The 18,936-nt window shown below is 35.3% G+C and overlaps 1 protein-coding gene across 2 annotated transcripts; it reads right to left on the reverse strand.

The window, feature by feature from the left end:
- Positions 1-1,374: 1,374 nt before the first annotated feature.
- LOC126971615 (leukocyte elastase inhibitor-like) lies at positions 1,375-18,773 on the reverse strand. Of its 2 annotated transcripts, none has more exons than XM_050817971.1 (9): positions 18,577-18,773; positions 14,677-14,794; positions 12,732-12,871; positions 11,101-11,178; positions 7,468-7,690; positions 5,997-6,137; positions 5,317-5,405; positions 3,223-3,675; positions 1,375-1,572 (listed from the first exon to the last, which is right to left on the reverse strand). In XM_050817971.1, exons 2-9 carry the CDS (start codon positions 14,784-14,786, stop codon positions 1,421-1,423), a joined length of 1,386 nt encoding a protein of 461 aa, XP_050673928.1. In that variant the 5' UTR covers positions 14,787-14,794; positions 18,577-18,773; the 3' UTR covers positions 1,375-1,420. The 2 variants fall into 2 exon arrangements, with proteins under 2 accessions (XP_050673928.1, XP_050673929.1); XM_050817972.1 differs by having other exon boundaries at positions 14,692-14,794; positions 18,577-18,772.
- Positions 18,774-18,936: the final 163 nt, after the last annotated feature.

Here is an 18,936-nt window from a genome sequence, read left to right on the forward strand (position 1 = left end):
AGGAGCAAGTAAAATTCACATTGTGTTTTTTTTAATGACACACCAATATCAAGTCACTTTAGAGTCCAATGTACCATAATATGTGGTATATGGGAAGCAGTTTTGCCGAGTTTGTGTACCATCTGAGATGCACGAGCTCTGTGTCACTATTTAGGCTCTAAAACCATGGACTTATCAAATTAGTAGTGTTTTTATTGTGGACTTGAAGACAAGGATAGGTAAAGTAAAAAACATCATATTTTTTAAGTATTGCCAGAGACACAATATATAAAATAGCCTTTTACAAATTTTATATTGTGTTCATACCCTTTTGGCTTCGGCAACGTTCAACAAGGAGGTGGCATAACATGGATCATCTTCAAATAAAATAAGATTCTTTCTTGCCCAAAGACTCAACAAAAGTGAGTTTCCAGCAACATATTTGATCTTAAAGAAGTCTTCCTGATTGTCCTGGTAGATAATTCTAGTGACCTTGATGATCCTGGATGTGACCATCGCATTCTTACCATGCTGGCAGAGTGTATTTTACTTGCTTGGTATGAAGGTTCGAGATGTGAACATACAGGTATATGAATAGTACTATCTCGAGCTCTAGAAGAAGACTACCTGAAACATTTCCAAGATGTACTTCTCTAACCACCTTTTCGACTGATTGCTCAATTACTGGGCTGACTTCTAAATATTCGTCCCCATCTTCATCGTTTTGGTCTTCTTCATGATCCAATGATCTCTGCTTCAGCATCAGAATCTTTCAAGATTCTCCATGTGTTGTTGTCTTTTATTCTTCGTGTCATTTCAACACTTAACAAATATTTCGAAAAAAGGACAGATATTTACGTGACTAAAAAGTTCAACAACGTGGAGAATTAGCTCCTTATATTGAGAGTCTATATTCTTGTTGATACATTGATTCAAATTGAGTGTAGCTTATAATTTTCTATCTCATTATGCATTATGTATTAAGTTCCCTATTTAAATGAATAAACGTTTTTCGATTTTTTTATTTTTCATATTTGGTCATGAGCGGTGTCATTTAATACGCCAAAGTAAAAAATAGTGTCTCGGAAGTGACTTCCGCATCATCTGAAAATAGCTCATACCCGCGACTTCGCCCGCGTATATTTATGACTGAGTATGTAGTACTTATAAAAATCGTTTTTTTTAAACTTCAATAACATTATATTAAATGAAGATATCGCAGTAATTTTTAATAGCGGCCAAGGGTCTAAGGAATAAAACTTAGAACACTTATGTAATTAAAATCTATGCAGTAGTTTTTATAACATAACACTCACTGATCATAAATATAATCATATTATATACCTTCAATAATTAGGCAGAAAATATATTAAGGTTTCGTAAAGAAAAAACCAATAACCGTCCACATAAAATTATTATGAAGTGCTATAACTATTATTGGTTATGAAGTTGGATCAAATATAATTGCACTGAATGTCACTAGTTTAGTCTTTTCGTTTCTAATAAACATATAGAACGGAGAATCTGCGTAGAACTGTTCTGCAGTACGTGCTAGTATTCCACTCGTAACCGCAACAGCTTCCGTGCCATATTCTGAAAAAGATAGACATCTCAATAAAGCATACTTGTTCTTTATTATTTTTATTTACTTTTACTAGACGAGTTATTATTCAAAGGCATAAAAGGAACTTTTTTTTCTAAAATATGATTCCTTTGGAATCTAATGTCAGTTCAACTACTACCGCCGCTTCGGATAGAAATGGCGCTCTGAGAGAGAAGAAACTGCGCAAGAAACTCTCCCAGCTTTTTGCGCTCTTTTTAATAAAATATACAACTATTAGACAAAAGTTATCGCTACAAAATAATCATCATCTAAGTAGTCCCAGGTTGTTCGATCGCTTAGATATTCAGCTGTGGAGTAGTAGGATTTACGGCAGAGCCATTTTTTAATAAAACATTCAAATTTATATAGCGACTGGGACTTTATTATAAAAGTGTTATTCTTAAGTTGGGCAATATGTGGAGCTTTTAATCCATGAAGACCGTAGTGTCCACAAGTTCCAATTTCTGGTCATTTATAAGTAAGTACGTTGGATTGTACCTTTTCTGTGTTTGGTGTTATGAACCCTAAACAATTTGTTTTTTTTTACTGTTTAAGTGGTGAGGTGGTGAGTAACTATTCGTCTCAAACCAACGCACTATCATTGAGAGTGCATTGTTCCCTCGTCATCAAAATCTGCACGTCGCTTCACTTTACAAAATAAGTGAAGAGTTATCAGCAAACAATACAATATCATGGCTTTCATATATCACAACGTAAGTCGTTGATATATATAAGAAACAAGACCGAGAATAGAACCCTGCGGAACACCTATTCTTCATAGTTGGATTTGATCAATAGGTGTTTATTCCACTAGCGACTATGAGTGCTATTGTAATGCTGTTATTGTGGCATAATACATTATAGGTACTTAGTTAAATGCGCGCTAATGGTAGGCGCAGCTGTCTACCGCGCATGCGTGATGTCAGCCATCGATTTGCGCACTTCGCTAGAATCGGTTGGTGCACTTTTTATGCGAAGTTTACCTACGGCTTTTATCTTGCACAAAATTTAAAACAGGACACTATTTCGCTCGTTTAAAAATGGTCATTAGGTAACAAATGACCTAGGCATAGGAAAGAATAGATTTGTGTTATGGTTTGAGGGTTTGTAATTTAAATTAGTAATAATGAAATGGGAGTAGAGAAACATTATTATGAATCTATACGTATTTTCATATTAATTATTAGCACATTGAACACCAAAAAACGGACAATCCTTTGAAACTTGAAACCCACTATACAGTTTAAGAAATATAACTTTGTCCATCCATTACCTATGTAACTTCATTTTAACTTTTTAAAGAAACTCTGAAATTGGGTGTCCCTAAAACAAATCCATCAGTTTGACAATGGAGAAAGTGCGTGTTTTAATTGATAACGGGCCTTAATGTGTTAAGGATTGTAATGAGGCCAAAAGAGATAATTTTGAATGAGCTTCATATTTATATAATATTATTGTATGAACAGACACTACGGTAGGTAGTATATGTTTTAAGCAATAGAAACCCAGTACTCGTTATGGAGTTATGAACGAAGAAAGTTAATTTTCTTTATTAGATTTTCTGGCTTTGTAAATAAAAAAATAAAGTTTTTACCACTCAGTGACAAGCTACGCTTCAACACTTTATTGACAGAACTTACCATTTATGTTTATTCTCACGTCATGTAAAACTGTATTTATGTATATTCCGGGATTAGGAAGTCTATCAACGATTTCTTTCAGGGATTTTTCTTCTCTCTCTTCTATCTTTCCCCCTTCACCGGTATTAAATCGGCTTATTAACTCTTCTTCAGTCTTATTTAAATATGGATTACTGTCAATCATAAGTGCGAAATTAGCTTCTTCAGGTGAGAATATTGTTTTAACCCCAAGCATCTGCAGGTAATCTTCTAATTTTTCGTTACTTTGAATGCTCATTTTGGGATATCTGACGATACATTTCCGTTCGGACATCATCTCGATGAGATTATTTATATGGGTGTAATTGAGTTTTTCCAATAATTGCGATAGTTTCGTTTTATGAGGTCGACGAGGCTGTATGGCATACATCGTGTTCATACTGTCATTGTAAGGAAAGGCTATCATGTGCAAACCTTAAAAGAAGAAAGTTTTATTTAGTCTGTACACAAGAAGAAACTAGATTTTCTAAGAGAAGATTATTCGAGATAATTTAGTTTGAGATTCTGTAGTTTCCTTAAAGTGAACATGCCTTTAGAAATTCAAATATTAAAAAAAATAAAGCCTTGGTAGCCCAATAGGTAGAGCCGTTGTCTCTCACCAGCTAGATCTTCACCCGCCACGTACCACTATGTTTTCGGTTTTCGTGTTCATATATATACGTTTAGGGGCTACGCGCACTTATTCAGCTCTTTTCAGCTTTTGTCCATAGAAAACAACAATTTTGTATGGAGACGTGTACGCGTCGATTCAGCTTTCCGCGTCCATTCTGCTTTCGCGGCAAACCAGCATAAAATGAGGATAAAAGTGTTTTTATTATGCGAATGCTATAGAGAGCGTTCGGCGCTGTTCCGCCGCGTACAGCGCTGTTCGCCGTGGAATGCGGCGGAACAGCTCTTTACAGGGATGGTTCGCGACTCCTTGTCGACACGTTGCGACCTGTATTGTTCCTGCATTGATTTGACGTAATCATTATGCACGCAAAGATTAAAGAGTGCAGACGTGATTTAAAGTTCCGTACGCGGCTGATAGAAGCAGAGCTGTATAAGTGTGACCAAAATCGTTCAGCGAAACGCGAATGGAGCTGAATAAGTGCGCGTAGTCCCTTATTCGATAAGATTAGAAAGGCTCTTTTGATTGTCTGTTGTTACAATAAAAGTATTGCCGCGGTGATTACATACCATCCGGTCACCCGTATGAGTATACCAACGAGCATACAGCTCAACTGTTCTATTCACTATAAAATTTCAAGTACAATGCCACCAAGTGCTGGAATAATTTACTACCGCCGCTACCTGTTTTGTTATATACAGTCTCGAATTTTAGAAAAAAAAACAAAAATACATATTAATGACCAATACCTCCCTACATATCCCGCCTTGGTGAGCACTGTTTAAATTTCATAGTATTATATAAAACAGCTACTCGTATTTATTATTATTTTTTTCTTCCTTATATATTTACACATAATATACGTTTTTTATTATTTTTGTATAATATTTATTTTAGTGCCACATTAAATTGTATTTTGCTTTTAAAATAATATGTCAGTTCAGCTCCAAACTTCACACAATGGGGTCACTGAAAATCAGTGTTGTGCTCATAATGTATGGACACAACTATAACTGAGTGGACTTCAGTTTTGGAAGACCACTGCCACACTAAGTTTTGCTTTTGTTTCTTTTGTAAACCTTTTGTAAATAAGTTAAGTATAAGATTTAGCATATATTTTGTCCTCATTAACTTTTTTGTGTAAATATGTCAGTTTTTCTTCCAAAATAAATTCATTTTCATTACATTTCAAAAAATATTACTTGCCCTTGATAAGTTAATGACTTCAAATGAAACAATTATGGAATAAATTACCGGCTGCGTTTTCCCGAACCGATACAATATCAAGGCACCTTCAAGAACAGAGCACCTGGGAATGCATCTGTTGGCCCCTGGCGCTGCCTCACTACTTCATATCACGTGAGCCCACTTACCCGTTTGTCACCTCTAACATAAAAATATCTAATAAAGTGAAAAATTGTACATTAATTAGAATTAAAACGTACCATCGTCGTGAGAATTGATATACGAGAAACTTCCCATGTTTAACATTTGGTCTACCATCACGGTGCCATTAGGAGTATGAAACGGTAACCTGAAATATGTATTATATTATTATTATGATTAAGTACTCAATTATATTATTATATTTTTTATTTTCTTTATTACATTAGGTAACATCTGTATGAAGTTATAACCTGTTCTGAAACATAAATATATCATTTCTTTTGTCTCAGTCCTGCTTATAGGTTATACCTATTAGACCAGTGCAGAAGCCTTTGAAAAGGATAAAAAGTGAAAAAAAAAATAATAATAGCAGGATAAAAACTTATTGGAAAAGGAAGAAAATATAACAAAAATGAAAGGAAAAATAAATTAAGGGCGATCTGAGGTCGGGAAGTGGAAAAGGGGGGTGTTTTAGGGTAAAAAACGGTTTATCTCGATTTCCGGCAAAACTACAAGTCCTATGGCAAAAAGTTACATGACAAAGTTGTAGGTAATAAAAAGATCGAAAAAGACGAAAAAATTATCCTCAACCATGTCATATGATAGGTTATAGTAGTGACTGTGGCATGTGGCATTGACGGCAAAACCTACAATTGTACTGTACGGTGGTATTAGAGACCATTATCGATTTTACGAGTAGCAGACCAGTTCTGGAATATTGGTATAAGTTTATACCTACATTTTAGTGAACTCTGGCATGAACGGATGTTTCCACTGTGCAGCGAAGTACAACGCGCTCAACAGAACGACCTTAGTGTCCGTGGGTAGGGGCTGTTGCAGGAACTTGGGAATCTTTTCGTTTGTATGATTACTCACCCATCTGAAATCATAAAAAATAAATTGAAAATGAAAATTTTTTTTAATTGCTCAACTAGCTGCGCCTGCTTTTTCGTCATCATGTACTTAAATATTTCTCGGCATATTAGTATACTATAACACCGCACAATGAACATCATTTCATAGATTTTTATATATGAAAATAAGGGACGACATGAGTAGGACGTTCAGCTGATGGTAATTGATACGCCCTGATCATTACAATGCATTGCCGCTTAAGATTCTTGAAAAACCCAAAAAAATTCTGAGCGGCACTACAACTGCGCTCGTCACCTTGAGATATAAGATGCTAAGTCTCATTTGCCCAGTAGTTTCACTAGCTACGGCGCCCTTCAGACGGAAACACAATAATGCGTACACATTAATGCTTCATGGCAGAAATAGGCGCCGTTGTGGTACCCATAACCTAGCCGGCATCCTGTGCAAAGGAGCCTCCCACAGTTTGGTTGTACGTAGAAGAGAGTTTCTTGTTAACCGCACTATAGAGGAAATCCAGATGGTGAAATGGCATGCGGCGGTAGAAATTATATCAAATAGCTCTTCGGAACACTCTCCATGATAAATGGGGTAGAGACACACAGTGAACAACAACTTTGTTTAAATCAATCTTAAAACTTCAAAATCTTCACCTCCGAAGCTAATACGCATGTGTCCACTGGAAAACAATCAGAAATTCAAATAAGACCCAGGTTTCTACTGATCCCTCAGATAAAACTGGAATGTTTTTGATTCAACAACGATCACTTCGCGACTTAGAAGTAAAAACGCTGAAAAGTCCGTATTGCCTTGAAATCTACAGTCTGATTCGCTTTGGTAATGTTAAAAAACGTAAGTTTACATTTAGATGATTATGAAGTAAGAAGAGACTATCAAGTTACCCGCGCTTTCACCACGAGAATTCTTATAAAGATGCGAAATAAGTCGATTAATATTCACTTTTACAATCAATATATTTTTTTGTTATAAACACGATAAAGGAATCCTTTTTTTATAGACGGAGAACTGTGTTGTTAAAATAATCTTTATTTTGCTTATCATCGAAACGGTTTTCACGATTTGAATGAACTCCACGGGATTTTTTGGCTTCTCATCTCATCTGGCATCCCAGAGAAAACCGATCACGCTACCTCATCTCTAAAAAAACAGGTCTAGCTGTCTTATCTCTAAGAAACCGGTCCAGCTAACCGATTTGACAGCGAGAAGAAGAAGAATAGACAACCCAGGTCGTGCATTATGTATATGTAGATACTGTTGTAAGATACGATGCAAGTAAGTGTGAATTAAGAAAATAACAATTTACATTTTTTACTCACTCATTAATCAACATCTGGACTTCAACGTTTTGTTTGAAATCAACACTTAACGCCTCTCCGTCGTAGACCCTCCGCAGATAGGAGCGATATGCCGGTCGCAATGAGGAGCTACTGTCCGTGAAAATAGCGTCCGCATACAGGGTCGTACTGGACAGCTCTTGTGAGCTCAATGTCCTCAATAAGTCACCGAACTGTTCGTGGTTTTCGCGGTTTATTTTTAGATCTGCAATTTAAACTTTTTGTTTGTTATTTAATATGTAAGTATGTATTTATTAGTACATACTTATAACTTTTTTTACCGACATAGTCCAAATGATTACGAACCTGAAGTGGCAGTGGGCAGGGCACATGGTTCGACGGACAGATGGCCGTTGGGGCAGTAAGGTCCTCGAATGGCACCACGTACCGGAAGACGCAGTGTTAAGTGTGTGAGCCCCCCACAAGAATGACCGACGATCTGGGCAGATCGCCGGAATACGTTGGATGAGGGTAGCGCAGGACCGATCGTCGTGGAAATCTTTGGAGGCCTTTGTCCAGCAGTTGACGTCTTCCGGCTGATGATGATGATGTATTAATTTAGTTAGTAATCAACTAATCATAACAACGGATGCTTGAGTATATACTTAAGTATTTTGCTTGGTTCCTAAGGAACTTATCCTTCTTATATATAAGCAAACCCATATAGTAGCATAAAGTAACAAAATGCTAAATGGTTCGGTTCTTTACACCTAGTGCGATGTGCAAAGCCTCTTAACCGCCGAAACAGGAAAGGCCGGGTCGCCTATTTCCATTTCCGTATTTAATACGAGGCCGTAGGCGTTCCAAACGCGGGGTTTCATGTGCTAACTCTCTTTTCAACAATTAAAAAAAAATCGTGTTCAATTTTATGTAGGTTTTCTTGATTTTTCTCTTAAATTTTGCAGATTAGTTTTTATTTAACTACACGAAAGTATTTAGGAAATTCAGTATTTTAGGAAATAATAAATTACGTAAAATAAAAAAATATTCGTAATCCAAATTAAAATCAATTAAAATAACAAAATATGTCTCTTTATTTTTGTTTGACAACATAAAATTAGATAGAAATAGAAACGACTGTCGCGCCTGCGCACGTCTCATTTAACGGTTTTATTCCACGGACTTTTTCTTACGGTTTTACTATCACAATTTTTTCAGTTCGGTCCCGCAGCAAAATCCCTATCTCCTCCAAGCCTGCCGTAAGGAACTTCGTTCCAATAATTAGAGTTATCTATCGATAGGTTAGCTCCACAGCCATAGATCCAAGTAGATAACGCAAATCCCTCCGTCCGTATGAAAACCAAGCGTGACCTTTTTTTTGTACCTACTGTGACGTCGTTAAAAATGCCAGTGGATCGAGCCTAACGTTTAGCCACTCACCTCATCATTAGTTGACGTTTTCAAAAAAAACGTTTTTTAGAAACTTTCGTTAAAATTGGCAATGTATTATAAATCATAATAAAAAATAAAGTAAAAGCGTCAAAGGATGAGCATGGCTCCTCTTTTTGTTGTCTTTTTGACACGCGAAGTACATACACTCGCGGCAACAATTTTGATCCATGTCTGTGGTTAGCTCCTATCGTCTGTTCCTAGCACCTTCTCTTCGCACCCTATTTACAACAACCAAATCCCTTTCGTCCGATACTTCTATTGGTGCAGACAGGTGCGGTTGTGTCATTTAACTATTAGCTTTTAAAACAATCGTACTATAATAATACGTTTCTCCTTTTTAAATACATTTCTGACATGCAGATTATCTAAAATAAACATTACGTTTTATGCTACGTAAGGTGTGTAAACAATTACTGCCATAACTAATGCATTATATAGGGCTACAAAAATTTATGAGGCATATGAATATGTTAAAAAAAAAGCCCACGACACCATATTATGTCCAACTATCATAGTCAAGTCACAATAAGTACTTTTTCATGTTAAAATGTAAAATAGAAACGCCGTTACATATATTTACCGCTGTCTCGAACGGTTATATACAAAAATAGAATAAACTAGAACACACAATAATTAGGCCTGTGGGTTCCTGTGTGTATGTATATTGTCACGCCTGTATCTATTAAGGGATAGTCAGAGCATCACACATCTAGATTTGATGGTACCCATCTTGTAGTTGATACCATAGATCTAGATACTGAAACTCTTGAAAGAAAAGAACAAACGAGCTAATTTAGAACAAAGATATTTTGTCATATCAAACATACCTATTTTGTACAATAATATAAAAATGAAAAATCTCATAAAATACTCGACAGAATTCAAAATGCTTCCACCAGTAGAATGGTATATTATTACTGTTTAACATGGGCTTTATTTAATTAACAAAGAAATACGGGTTGCACTCCGGAAGTGCCTAAGCCTTCAGAATTAGTACAATTATTTTACATTAAAAAGTTTATCATTCAGAAAAATCAGATTTCATCCATAATTCAACGACTGTCTTACGAATTTTCGATCAGGTCACGTGTCCCTGACGCGAGTTCAACATTTTATACCGATCCGAAGAAAAGTGCTCACCGCCGCTAAAGAAGTTTTCACTTTACAAAAATTTAAATACCTACGTTAATTCAAATAATATAAATATCGTAGCCTTTAAAAAGAGCAAGGCGTTACATTTTTACTATGAAACTCAGCCGAAAGAAGCGAAGCCAGCGACTATAATACTTAATAAATAAAAGTAGTTAAAAAAAACTAAAAAACACGCTTTGGTAGAAAAGATAATGGTTTAAATTTTAAATGAACATTAATTCCTGCTTAATCGACGATAGATGAAAAAATTATACAAATTAACAAAAATATTATTTTGCAAATTAAAAACTAGAATAATTTTATTAAATTAATGTATTGTCGTCGGTCTTCGAAAAATCTACGAAGTCTGAACGAAATCTGACCGTTTAAAGTGGGTCAAAATCGCGGCCAAATGAGTCGGTTACAAACATACATACAGGTGAAGCTAATAAAAGCGTGTAAAAAAGGCCGTATTATATATTGATGACCGAATCGAAGCAATTGCTGCAATCTCTAATTTCTTTTATATATACACTTCACTTTCACGCATTATGTAACATCATTACTATGTGTATTCGTGTTCAAAGAATTTTGCAGGTTGGTAGAGGTCCCGGGTACGAATCCCGGTAGGTGTTTTTTTTATTTTTTTATTTCTTTTTTATGAAAAAAGGAACGAGACGAGCAGGAGGTTCAGCTGATGGTAATTGATACGCCCTACCCATTACAATGCAGGGCCGCTCAGGATTCTTGAAAAACCCAATAATTCTGAGCGGCATTACAATTGCGCTCGTCACCTTGAGACGTAAGATGTTAAGTCTCATTTGCCCAGTAATTTCACTAGCTACGGCGCCCTTCAGACCGAAACACAGTAATGCTTACACATTACTGTTTCACGGCAGAAATAGGCGCCGTTGTGGTACCCATAATCTAGCCGACATGTGCAAAGGAGCCTCCCACTAGTAAAAGTGTGTCAATATTTAAAAAAAATAATAATGTTTTTGTACTTATATAAAGTATTCTAGTGGTAGGTATATCTATCATAAAGTCCAGACTTGTATTATTATTTAAAATGCATGCAGCGACGCGACTCACCTTCGGAAAATCCAAGAACCTTGGCGAGTTGCTGATAGGAGGCACCGACGCTACCCAATAACGTCATCGCAAGTAACCCTGTATACACATTACATTACCATCGTGTTCAATTATAGAGTTCATAATTTGTGAGGAGCTTGCAATTTTGTATCCGTGAGGTGGGGTGTAACGAGTGGTAATTGGTTTAAGTCGCAAAATAAAAGCGATCGAGGAAAAGTAATTACAAAATAGGTACTTAAGCGCCATAACATTTACACTTTGTGATAATATAAAAAAAATATGTAAACATGTACTTAGTTGATTTAATTAAGTTAAAAGTGGCATGCAGTATAAGTTTAACTAATTTAACCCTGATATTTAGTGATCACCGCCGCCTACACATTGTTGTAATACGAGAGGATTTACAGGTGCGTTTGTGACTTGTTGTGTGAAGGTGGAATTGGGGGCAGGAATCAAGTTAAACAGCTCTTCGTTAATATTGCGTTGATTGGTTATAAAAACGATAGAAAACGTCTAATAAGCGATAGAAGTCGCGCAAAGGAAAAATACGCAAAAAAAAACATTTATTTTTATCTACAAAATTGATTTTGTCTTTCAGCTCTTGTAGACCACATAACGAAAAAATAAGAAATAATAAACAATGAAGTGTGTCAATCATTAAGTTTTAGTTAAGTTAAGTTAACAGCACATCAATGTAGATGTGGCGTTCAGGTAGATGCTCTTGGACGTCACGGGTTAACTTGACTAAAATCGGCAGGCCGTATCAGTCGTCACGCCAGCATTAATGAAGTCATCCGCAGCTCTTAATATACCAGCTGTTTTAGAGCCAAATGGTATTACCTGCCGCGATGGCAAGCGTCCTGATGGAATGATGCTGGTGGCTTGGGCACGGGGAAGGGCGCTGGTGTGGGACGCTACTTGCGTCGACACTCTGGCTCCTTCTCATGTCCAAGTTACGACAGTTGGTGTTGGGGCTGCTGCTTCGACTGCCGAAGACAGCAAGCGTCGCAAATATGTTGGTCTCAGTGAGTCATACAGCTTTGTGCCGTTTGGTGTCGAGACACTTGGCCTGTGGGGCCCAGAGGCGCGGAGAATTTTTTAAAATACTATCTTCGCGCCTCAATAAGGCTACTGGAAACCCAAGCGCTGGCAGCTATTTCGGTCAACGGATCAGCCTTGCTATCCAACGCGGTAATGCTGCCAGTATTCTTGGTACGCTTCCACGTAATGATAGTTTTAATTTTATCTAGTCGTAGTATTGTAAATATAGTTATAAGATTTGTTTTGTTTGAATAATAAATTTCAAAGTCCATGAAGTGTGTGTCGAAGTCAAACTCGCTGAGAATGAAACACACGGCGATTATCACAAACATTAAAATCCGAAGCTAATTTTTCCTCTTCTGTCATAAAAAGCTGTAGGACTTAGACTACAAAACAAGTTTTTGTTTGCTTGGGTCTTTTCTATGCATTTTAAGCATTACCGTAGAACCTTTATAGACGACCTTTATTACAAAGCGACGATGAATCGTCGTAACAGACATACATAGGTATTATATAAAAACATTAGAAAGTGTTGAAGCTATAACAATTTTTATCATTAGTAACAATATATAAACGATTATCATACTTACCAGATATTCCTGTTGGTGATATAACAATGTTGTCACTGTTATTACCATTTTTCATCATTAACTTAGACAATTTGAAGCCGAATTCGTTCACAGATAGTGCTAAGAGATCTGGTGTTGACTCTTTCAAAACATTTTTTATTCTAAAAATAAATAATATGATTATTCGTCGAGACATGGTAAACGGTTTCAAAAATAACGTTTGCGTTGAAAAATTCCTTTTTTCATCAAGAAGCGACCGCATATTTTAATTTAATATGGCTATTGGAAAATTAAAAATCGAAATGGGTTTTGTTAACAAGTTAATTGGTTTTCATATGCCAGCAGAACCCTATTCCATTACCTATATTTAAAGAAGCCTATGAACCATTCCTATCCTAACCGGGCACTGCATACTGAATAAACAGCATTCAACTTGAAAGGAATCTAATCTTACCAGTGAGCTTTAGGTAATAGTGGCTATCACAATCTAGTTGGCCGGAGTGAGTTACGGCTACCCAGGACTTTATTGAGCCACATTAAATGCCATACCCATAATAAGGATTAACCCTTTATCAAATTAAGCAATTGCCGTCTGAGGGGGCACCAGAAGAAGCACAAAAAAATCTGACCTTAGGGCATCACGTCTCACTCTAACGTCACCAAAAACCACACCAAAAAATAATGTGGACCCTAATGTGGAAATAGCCCTGCGTATATTTTTATCACTTATGATTACAAATTGCTCAGTGGAACGTCCTTTTTCAAAATTAAAAATATAAAAAAAGACAAAGATGATACAGGAAAGGCTCGATAATTTAACGATATTGTACATAGAGTCCGATATGTTAAAAACGTTAGACGTTAATACTATTTTGCGTGAATGCAATGCTCGGAAAATCCGCAAGGCGCATTTCAATAAATAAGTTATGCTTTGGTTTTTATTGTTGTCGCACCTACTCCACTTCTAAATTACGCTACATCTTATTTTTTAAAAGACTAATGTTTTTAGGCGGTAAAGGTTTAAAGACCGATTATTCTAGTTGGTATACGATTAGGGGGGCCCACAGGCATGGATTGCTAAGGGCATCAAGTAGTCTTTATGCCATAATCCTATGGGCTATTAAAAGTAGGTACTGCCGAAATCGGCTATATTTGTTGGAACACACTACTATTAAAATGAATTCAGCATAAAGTTTTTATTTATATTATAACCAGACCATAATCTAAATTAAATAAATATATTAATAATTATTGAATTGAGAATCCCTACTTTTGGAAGTCGGTTGAAAAGAATGTCTCATCGTAATGATGAATTAATTCTAAGTAAGGTAAGCTTCTTCCAGAATATGTCTCAATACGTAAAAACTCCGAAACGGCTTGACCGATTCTCATGAAATTTTGAGTGCATATTGGGTAGGTCTGAGAATCGGACAACATCTATTTTTCATCCCCCTAAATGTTAAGGGTGGTCCACACAATTTTATTTTTTTTTTTTTTTTAATTTGTTTGATTATGAGTCAGCATTAAAAAATACATACAACTTCAAATTTTCACTAATCTACGATCAACAGTTACTTTCTTTTGTATCGCGATTTTAATATCGGCAATACAACGTTAGCTGGGTCAGCTAGTTATATTATTATAGTTATAGTATACTTAAAAAAAAGTATATATAGTATATTTAAAAAAAAACTTATATTAATAAACATTAATACATATTGAATGATAATATATATAAGATTATTATATTATTCATTGAACGAAAATAAGAATAAGTAATGAACAAAAGGAAAGATTTGACATTCGGTAATTTCCGGCCATATTAATTGTTGTATCGACGTTAGATACGGAGTTGCAGTTTTGACATTAGAGAAATCTTAACGAGTCTTGGAACTGAAAGGTTTCCTTAAAATATATATATACATTTAAAGTAAGGATTGATTTTGTAAATAGATTGAAACTGTACCTGAGTTTTTCATACCTTAGGTCGTCGTCAAGTGCAATCGATCTTAAATTGGTTGAGACGCATACAATGTAAAAGAAACAAAAAGTAAGAGTTGCAGACGTCCGGAACATTTTCACTTCTGAAACAAAAAATAAATAAATTAGATTCCATATTTAAGTTTGGTAGATCAATGATAGGAGTATTCGAATATTGAGAGTACCTACGCCGCACTAGCGCGGCACCGCATCAGCGCCGAACAGATCGTTTGCTGTGGTGATGGATACTTTCGTTAGAAAAATTATTAAAAATGGAGTGTTTCAATAATGAGTTATTTATACCTAAGTAGAATATTGTTTTATTTGTTAATTTTGTTGATAAAAGTTTATTAAAATTCTGAGCAAAGTTCATTGTTAGGTTCGGATTCTTTGCTGCTCCGTCTTCAATTAAAAAACAATATAATATTATTGAAGAGTTTGATTTGCTGAACATGTAATCTAGATATTATATAAAAATTAAATTCTTCATCTTTATAGTGCAACCTATCTCGATGATATGATTAATCGAAATACAGAATTTTTCGTAGAGGTACCTACGTGGTTGTTCAGATAATTTTTTCAATATTTAATTTTATATAAAGTTTTTTTACAGTACAGTGTATCTTATAAGATCGACCCACATCAATGTATGGCGAGTTACTTAGCTACTTAGTATATAAACTTAAGAGTTTTAAGGATTTCAGACATATTCTATTCTATTTTTCCTACTGTGGCTTCTGTGGAAGACACACCAGAGATTTGCCAGTATCACGTTAAGGACGCGTTTACGAATCCGACAAAAATAAGATAATTTTCGGTAGAGTTTGTTATGAAATGAAACTAAATCTAACAAAACTAAAAATTGCCACAAATAGATTACTTCTTCATCTCCAATTAGCGGGAAATTTTTGCTTTGAAATTTTGATATTTTATGGTAAAAACTATTATCCGTTACCTCTTCACACAAAATTGACGAAATGGGGCTTCATTCAGGATCAGTTTTCTGCTACTACTTACATAATTTTGTCTCTTAAAAATTACGTAAGGAATGCAGATATAATATTTTCAAAAACACGGGAAATAAATTAATGAATATGTTATAAATAATCTAAGAAAAAAATATAAATTAATCGTCTAAAATTCAAATTTAGTAGTCTATCAAGCTTTGAGTATGTGTCTCCTAAGTTTAACGGTAATGATCTGTGCTAAGATTAAACAAGGTTTTATTTTCTTATAATATATGAAACAAATAATATACATGCTGTTAGACAATAAAGGGTATAAGAACAGATAAAATTACTTATATTATTAAAGATTCCGCACATAGCAAAGAGAAAAGGAAGAACTATAGGTTCTTGCTGTTGTCAGCCTGTCAAGAATAAATATTTCAGAAACACGGAACTTATACGTAAGTATCAATTTGAAATTCACATAAAATAATATGGAGACCTCGGTGTAAAAAATGAAACCTCTACATCAAATGAGTCACAATATATATGATCTTAAGATGCTGGTATTCGATAAGTAAAATAAATAAAACAATCATCTAAGTCTGGCATTATAATTTGGTAAAGGGGTATACTTGTTTATATATTATGTATGCTTAAAAGGAGACCCCAAGAGTATTGTTGTGTGGTTTTGTATTCATTGCAATAAACAATACTTATCAATTTCAAAATTATTATTTGGATGGTTTGATATTCTATCAAGTGGAAACGAGAGTTAGAATTCAAAATAAAATTGACAGTTTCTTCGAAGCATCATCATCATCAGCCGGAAGACGTCCACTGCTGGACAAAGGCCTCCCCCAAAAGATTTACGATCGGTCCTGCGCTGCCCTCATCCAACGTATTCCGGCGATCTTGACCAGATCGTCGGTCCATCTTGTGGGGGGCCTTCCAACACTGCATCTTCCGGGACGTCATTCGAGGACTTTACTGCCCATAGTTTTTTCAAATATAGGTACAGAAAACGGAAACAATTCTTCCAAATTGAGACGCCTTCTGGAATACGGGCCTTATGTCGGTATTTCAGAATGCGTCTCTGTCAAGCACAGATATGAAGACTGTGGTTAGATACAATTGACCACGAATTATTGAATCAAGTATTTGAGGCAAGTTTAAATTAAGTTATTTCGTCACGTTAAGTATTCGTCTCGCTATGTTGATAATATTATATTGATAACCTTCATGACCTATGGCAGTGGTCCACACTTCTTGAAATAAAATGTTAATGTACCTATTTTTATATAATATACTATTTTAGTTAAAGGAAGATAAAAATCTAGTGGGAGAGGGGGGGATTCTTGAGAGTCAAACGCTCAAATACAATTAACAGTAGTCATTCTCATTAATGTCTCGATTAATGTCACTGATACTGTTTACTCATGGTTTTTTTCGCGGAAGTCCACATAGTAATAGTTATAGGTACTTATATTATATATATATATATATATATATATATATATATATATATATTATATAAAAACTCGTAAAAAATAATTTCGTTTGAAAATACTGCTGTTATTATTTTAATCCATCCTTCCACAACAATATGGCAGTGGTCCTCAAAGACATTTTCCGCCAGGAGTACCCTTCTCGGGCAAAATGTCGAGTAAATAATTTTGTAATATGGTCTGTCCCAATTGGTTAAAAAAAATCGGCGAGCAGCTTTCAAGTTACCCGTCCCGAACACGCAGGCGCTGGGCGTAATCGAAAGCTGTTATTGGTGACATCAGGCACCCGTCGTTGCCACTGCTGCCCTGCATAACTACAACCTGGCCTATAGTACAGTAGACGTATGTCTACTTTGCTATAGACCAGGTCCTTCAGTCCTTGCCAATCCCACGGTTATATGAAAGGCAAAGCCAATTTGACTTCAATGAAACTGTAGTTCATTAGATTACTCATGGGGCAATACTACTATACATCTCAGTAGAGTATTGCTCTCATCTCTGCTCCAGTGCAACCCTGCAGTATCAGTAGCATTTGACCGTTTTCAACGCAGAGCTGCTCGATTGCTCTATCAGCGGCTCGATCACTGGGCTTCGCTTCATTGTGTATCATTCACGGGGAATATTCCGATTTACGCCACGATTAACCAAACTGTGGAATGAGTATCCTTGCTCGGTGTTTCCAGGACGATACATGAGTATTTTTAAAAAATCTATCGTACCTAAACATTAAAAAAGGCCGGCAACGCTCCAGTGTGGGCGATGTTGATTAACTACCTTAATTAGTCTACTGATTAGTCCCTCCTCTTCCATAACAAAATATAAGTATGAGTGCATGTTTTGTGAAATTGTAAGTAGGTTTGAATATAAGAATAATAAGTTAAGAATTTTTCTATTAGATTCAGTGGTTTCGGAAATTCCCTTACGGTCTACACTTACCATACAAACTAATGAAAGAATAATAATATCATCCAAATAAATCCAAGGTAAATACCGAATTCGGTAGATTGAACAACATGAACAACCTTTAGTTACAGTGATCAACTTCCGCAGTCATTAATTTATGAACTTGTGGGACACTGCCTCACATACCTAAGTAACCGTGATGTATTTACCTACTAGATTGCAATCAAAAGTTTTACAGTTATTTTATTAGAGTTTATTGAATATGAAATTAAAATTTAATGGATACTTTCCTCTATGGAAGATGAGTGAGTGCGTAATAGAATTTCTTATTTTTTTTACTTGTATATCAGCTACTATTTAGCAATATAACAATTTATCATAAAAATAATGAAAATAATATGTTGATCTTGTCTCCATAACTTTTAGCGTACCAAAATTAAATAACGAAAGTGTATAGGTAATATTATATAAGTACATATTCAAAACGGAAAGTTGTTTAATTATGTTTATTTAAAATATAATACTTACCAAATAAATCAGCTCTATAGATAAACAGTTGTTATTACGAGTGGTCCACGCAGTAAGTTTCATTCATGTTAAAAACGAAACACAGAAGCAGACGGACGTCCTTTCACCAATGAAATTTGAGAGGCAACTAAAACAAACTCGCTAGTATGAACTGGGGACTGAATACGTATATAATTTTATTGTTCATTATATACAACAGAAGCACACCGCTGACCGCACACTAAACAGACTTGAGCTAATGAACTGAACGAATAATGTAAACTACTTGTACTGAAAGAAATAACTGTTTAAATAACTAGTTCCGGGCAATTTATACATGACATTTCCTTGGGAAATAACTGCTTGCGCTATTTACCGCAA

The sequence above is a fragment of the Leptidea sinapis genome, chromosome 24 (assembly GCF_905404315.1).
Source record: "Leptidea sinapis chromosome 24, ilLepSina1.1, whole genome shotgun sequence".
Classification (NCBI taxonomy): domain Eukaryota; kingdom Metazoa; phylum Arthropoda; class Insecta; order Lepidoptera; family Pieridae; genus Leptidea; species Leptidea sinapis.

Excerpts from the sequence above, each read along its gene's own strand:
- LOC126971615 (XM_050817971.1), bottom strand. The coding sequence starts at position 14,786 with ATGTTCCGGACGTCTGCAACTCTTACTTTTTGTTTCTTTTACATTGTA. Across the intron at positions 12,872-14,676 it reads CTAAGGTATGAAAAACTCAG|AATAAAAAATGTTTTGAAAG; the intron begins GTACAGTTTCAA and ends ATTTATTTTTAG. Across the intron at positions 5,406-5,996 it reads ATGCCAGAGTTCACTAAAAT|GTTACCGTTTCATACTCCTA; the intron begins GTAGGTATAAAC and ends TACATATTTCAG.